Raw genomic sequence first — 6,000 nt, 5'->3', positions numbered from 1 at the left:
AACACTTGTGTCAACCATATTGAATGTCGGCCACATCGGGGTAGTGATCCGAGATGATAATTTACAACACGTCATACGCTGGATAACCTGTTTGTCGCTCGAGGAACCTAGAGACACGAGCTGACCTATGTGCGCTGTACACAAGCGGAGCATGCAGGCTGTCACTTATCGCCTCCTTACCATAAGAAAAATCTCTTCAGTTCCGACCTTTCCAGTCTAACAAGATACTCTACTGGATATCTCCGCACTCAGCAATATGCATTGTCACTGAACAGAAGGTGCTAAAAAACAAGAAATACCACACACCATTCCCTGCCGGAGGGAAGAAGCGACCTGCCTGAAGGGCTTAGAGGACAGAAGTGATCATACATCTCTATGCGGGAAAACCATACAAAACATGTTTGCAGTGAAGTTGAACTAGAGTGATTAAAGGGGTTATCGAGGAAAAAACTTATCTATATATCTATATATCTATCTCTATATATATATCTATCTATATATATCTATATCTATATCTATATATATATATATAATCTCAACTGGCCCCAGAAAGTTAAACAGATTTGTAAATTACTTCTATTAAAAAAATCTTAATCCTTTCAATAATTATCAGCTGCTGAAGTTGAGTTGTTGTCTTCTGTCTGGCAACAGTGCTTGTTACGCTCCGGGTCCCTGCTCCTCCCCGAAGCGCTCGCGGCGTTTCTCTCCCTGCAGCGCCCCAGTCAGACCCGCTGACCGGGAGCGCTGCACTGACATTGCCTGCGGGGATGCGATTCGCATAGCGGGACGCACCCGCTCGCGAATCGCATCCCAAGTCACTCACCTGTCCCGGTCCCCGGCTGTCATGCTCTGGCGCGCGCGGCTCCGCTCTCTAGGGCGCGCGCGCCAGCTCTCTGAGATTTAAAGGGCCAGCTCCCTGGCTATATTACCTCACCACCTGCACTTCCTTGCCGGATCTTGTTGCCTTGTGCCTAGAGAAAGCTTCCTTCTGTGTTTGCCATTACTGTGTTCCTGACCTCCTGCTATTACCATTGACTACGAACCTTACCGCCTGCCCCAACCTTCTGCTACGTCTGACCTTGCTCTTGTCTACTCCCTTGTACCGCGCCTATCTCAGCAGTCAGAGAGGTTGAGCCGTTGCTGGTGGATACGACCTGGTTGCTACCGCCGCTGCAAGACCATCCCGCTTTGCGGCGGGCTCTGGTGAATACCAGTAGCAACTTAGAACCGGTCCACCGACACGGTCCACGCCAATCCCTCTCTGGCACAGAGGATCCACCTCCAGCCTGCCGAATCGTGACAGTAGATCCGGCCATGGATCCCGCTGAGGTGCCGCTGCCAGTTGTCGCAGACCTCACCACGGTGGTCGCCCAGCAATCCCGACAGATCGCCCATCTAAGTCACCAGCTGTCACAAGTGTCCACCATGTTACAGCAACTTCAGTCGCAGCTACAGCAGCTGCAACAGCAGCCACCATCTCCTGCATCTCCTCCGCAGCGAGTGGCCGGTCCCAACCTACGCTTGTCCCTGCCGGACAAATTTGATGGGGACTCTAGACTCTGCCTGTTTTCTGTCACAATGTTCCCTACATTTGGAGATGTTGTCGGACCAATTTCCTACAGAACGGTCGAAGGTGGCTTTCGTGGTTAGTCTCCTGTCTGGGAAGGCTTTGTCTTGGGCCACACCGCTCTGGGACTGCGATGACCCTGTCACCGCCACTGTACACTCCTTCTCTGAGGTTCGCAGTGTCTTCGAGGAACCAGCCCGAGCTTCTTCTGCCGAGACTGCCCTGCTGAACCTGGTCCAGGGTAATTCTTCAGTAGGCGAGTACGCCATCCGATTTCGTACCCTCGCTTCCGAATTATCTTGGAACAACGAGGCTCTCTGCGCGACCTTTAAAAAAGGCCTATCCAGTAACATCAAAGATGTGCTGGCCGCACGAGAGATTCCTGCCAACCTGCATGAACTTATCCATTTGGCCACCCGCATTGACATGCGTTTTTCTGAAAGACACCAGGAACTCCGCCAGGAAAAAGACCTTAATCCCTGGGCACCTCTCTCACGGTATCCCTTGCAATCTACCCCTGTGCCTCCCGCCGAGGAGGCTATGCAAGTGGATCGGTCTCGCCTGACTCTTGAAGAGAGGTCTCGCCGTAGGGATAAAAATCTATGTCTGTACTGCGCTAGTACCGAACATTTCTTGGTGGATTGCCCTATTCGTCCTCCACGTCTGGAAAATGCACGCACGCAACCAGCTCATGTGGGTCTGGCGTCTCTGGGTTCGGAGTCTGCCTCTCCATGTCTCACTGTGCCCGTGCGGATTTCTCCTTCTGCCAACTCCTCCTTCTCTGCTGTGGCCGTCTTGGACTCTGGTTCTTCTGGAAATTTTATTCTGGCCTCTTTGCTTGATAGGTACTGCATCCCGGTGACCCGTCTCATCAAGCCGCTCTACATTTCTTCGGTCAACGGAGTCAAGTTGCACTGCACTGTGCGTTGCCGCACAGAGCCCCTGCTTTTGAACATTGGACTGCATCTCGAGAAAATTTAATTTTTGGTTTTGCCCAACTGCACCTCTGAAGTCCTCCTCGGTCTGCCATGGCTCCAGCATCATTCTCCCACCCTTGACTGGACCACCGGGGAGATCAAGAATTGGGGTCCTGCTTGCCGCAAGAAATGCCTCACTTCTGCTCCCAGCCCCGTCTGTCGAGCCTCAGTGTCTCCTCCTGTGCCTGGTCTCCCCAAGGCCTATCAGGACTGTGCCGTGCCTCCTCATAGCCCCCGTCCTGGTGCCACTCTGCCCCGTGCCAAGCCTCACCCTCTGCCCCCCCTTCCCATTCCCACTCCTTCTGACCTGTCTGCCATTCATGAGTATACCCAGGACTTCACTGTCCCCCAGAAGGAGACTCTACAATCGCTCCCAATGTCCTCGTCCCATGTGGAGCAACATCCTGACAAAAAGAGGGGGAGACCTAAGGGGGGGGGGGTACTGTTACGCCGAGTGCTCCGGGTCCCTGCTCTTCCCTGAAGCGCTCGCGGCGTTTCTCTCCCTGCAGCGCCCCGGTCAGACCCGCTGACCGGGAGCGCTGCACTGACATTACCTGCGGGGATGCGATTCGCATAACGGGACGCACCTGCTCGCGAATCGCATCCCAAGTCACTCACCTGTCCCGGTCCCCGGCTGTCATGCTCTGGCGCGCGCGGCTCCGCTCTCTAGGGCGCGCGCGCCAGCTCTCTGAGATTTAAAGGGCCAGTGCACCAATGATTGGTGCCTGGCCCAATCACCCTAATTAGTTTCCACCTGCTCCCTGGCTATATTACCTCACTTCCCCTGCACTTCCTTGCCGTATCTTGTTGCCTTAGTGCCTAGAGAAAGCTTCTTCTGTGTTTGCCATTACTGTGTTCCTGACCTCCTGCTATTACCATTGACTACGAACCTTGCCGCCTGCCCCGACCTTCTGCTACGTCTGACCTTGCTCTTGTCTACTCCCTTGTACCGCGCCTATCTCAGCAGTCAGAGAGGTTGAGCCGTTGCCAGTGGATACGACCTGGTTGCTACCGCCGCTGCAAGACCATCCCGCTTTGCGGCGGGCTCTGGTGAATACCAGTAGCAACTTAGAACCGGTCCACCGACACGGTCCACGCCAATCCCTCTCTGGCACAGAGGATCCACCTCCAGCCTGCTGAATCGTGACAGTGCTCTCTGCTGACATCTCTGCTTGTCTCGGGAACTGCACAGAGTAGAAGAGGTTTGCTATGGGGACTTGCTTCTAAACTGTGCGGTTCCCGAGACTCGTGTCATCAGAGAGCACTTAGACAGAAAAGAACAACTCAACTTCAGAAGCTCATAAGTACTCTAAGGATTAAGATTTTTTCATAGAAGTAATTTACAAATCTGTATGTTCTTAAAAAAAAAAATCCGAAGGCTGTCCGGGCATGCTGGGAGTTGTAGTTTGCCCACCCTGGTTGGGAAACACTGGTATAGGCAGTTGTATATCATCCACAAAATAATGCAAAGTTGCCAAGATATCAGCCTCCCGGGCCTTGATCATTAACTTCAGAAGCTCATAAGTACTGGAAGGATTAAGATTTTTTAATAGAAGTAATTTACAAATCTGTTTAACTTTCTGGAGCCAGTTGATATATATAAAAAAAAGTTTTTTCCTGGAATACCCCTTTAAGTTGGAAATCAAAAAATACACACTCATAGCCAATTGTCATTGCAGAAAAATAAAACTATACCTGGCAGATTGAGTTCCATCAGATACTTCATACAGAGGACATTAGGATGGTAATAGCAGGATTCTGTGATCGGAGGGAATGGAGGTAAGGCCAATAAGGCAGCAAGCTCTTGGGAGATTTTCAGAATCTTGTCATGGGTTGGAAAGTTCTGTAAAGAATCAATGAAACATTCTTGTATTTTATGCAGAATTTAGCATTGTGTTAGCATGTGTGTGACATATGCAAACCTAAGCAACATACAATGATCCCTCAAGTTACAATATTAATTGATTCCAGGACGACCATTGTATGTTGAAACCATCGTATGTTGAAACCATAATTCTATGGAAACCTGGTAATTGGTTCTGAAGCCACCAAAATGTCATCCAACCCTGGTAGAGGTAAAGAGAACAGAACATGTAATACCTCCCTGTACTGTAGGGGGCGTTACCAGACATCAGTCAGTGCATACACTTCAGTAATACAGGGGTTTTACCAGTGAATGCCCATTCTGATTGGTTGGTTCTTCCAGCCATTGACAGATTTCACAGATCTGGACTGTCTGTAGCATTGTATGTTGAGTCTGGTTTCATGTTACAATGGTCCAGAAAAGACCATTGTATGTTGAAACTATTGTATGTTGAGGCCATTGTAAGTTGAGGGATCACTGTACTACTATACACTTCTTATCTGTTTTACACTGTTTGAAGCCACAATCCCACTTATTAGAGCTTCTCCCTCTGTCTGAACGTGGGTGCAGGTGTATATGACAATTCACATCCTTAGGGTTTTTAACACACTGAAAATCAGCTAGTTGCCTGGATGTGCAGGACCTGAGCAAATGCAGATACGGTAAAAGCTTAAGAGAACACTCCTCTGTGCGTGAGCAGGAAACTAGAACACTGAAAGTGTGTATTAAAAGGAGGACACTGATAGACGTGTTACATCACATGCCCCTCTGTCCGTGGCTGGGCTCTGGATGGGAGCAGCATTAAAAGGGGTACTCCACTGGAAAACTTTTTTTTTTAAATCAACGGGTGCCAGAAAGTTAAACAGATTAGTAAATTACTTCTATTAAAAAATCTTAATCCTTCCAGTACTTATCAGCGGCAGTTATGATCCACAGGAAGTTCTTTACTTTTTGAATTTCCTTTCTGCCTGACCACAGTGCTCTCTGCTGACACATCTGTCCATTTTAGGGAACCTCTCCTGCTCCCATAGAATGGAGGGGGCGTGGCGTGACGTTACGTTACCCAATCCCGGAAACCCGGAGGATTCCGAAACTGGAGATTCAGCACCTGCATAGAATGCGGGTGCTGCAGGGAGATCGCGGGGGATCTCAGCGGCGGGCCCCCCGCAATCAGACATCTTATCCCCTATCCTTTGGATAGGGGATAAAATGTTTTTGCCTGGAATATCCCTTTAACTTTGCTAACTTTGGTCAGCAACACATCAGTACGTTTGCATAAAAAAAAAAAAAAACACACTTTGGATTTGATGCGCAGGATTTTCTGCTTCAGATTTCGGTGTAAACTAAATGACTGAGCGCAGCTTCTAATCTGCAGTTACAAATCCTGCGCATCAAATCTGCGCAGGATCCTGTACGTGTGAACGTACCCTAAGAGTGCGCCCAGTGCAGACTGAATAAGTCGGACCACACAGACATTGTTATCCCCACATCTTCGGTGTGGATATCATCTAAAGAATGAGAAGGTGGAAATCCCATAGTGTGAACCAGTCCTAAACAGGGCTAATCTACGGCAATAAAAGCTCCAATGTACA

The 6,000-nt window shown here is 49.5% G+C and overlaps 1 protein-coding gene across 3 annotated transcripts in view; it reads right to left on the bottom strand.

The window, feature by feature from the left end:
• Positions 1 to 6,000, bottom strand: part of TAF1B (TATA-box binding protein associated factor, RNA polymerase I subunit B) — a 105,041-nt gene that overhangs the window by 38,268 nt on the left and 60,773 nt on the right. For all 3 annotated transcript variants that reach the window (XM_056564164.1, XM_056564167.1, XM_056564166.1), the window contains one exon: positions 4,240 to 4,387. In XM_056564164.1, coding sequence (XP_056420139.1) covers positions 4,240 to 4,387 — 148 coding nt within the window. The remainder of the gene's footprint in view (positions 1 to 4,239; positions 4,388 to 6,000) is intronic.

This window comes from Hyla sarda, chromosome 3 (genome assembly GCF_029499605.1).
Source record: "Hyla sarda isolate aHylSar1 chromosome 3, aHylSar1.hap1, whole genome shotgun sequence".
NCBI lineage: Eukaryota > Metazoa > Chordata > Amphibia > Anura > Hylidae > Hyla > Hyla sarda.
The sequence above is the reverse complement of the archived record's forward strand: the minus strand, read 5'-3'. Positions and strand labels throughout refer to the sequence as shown.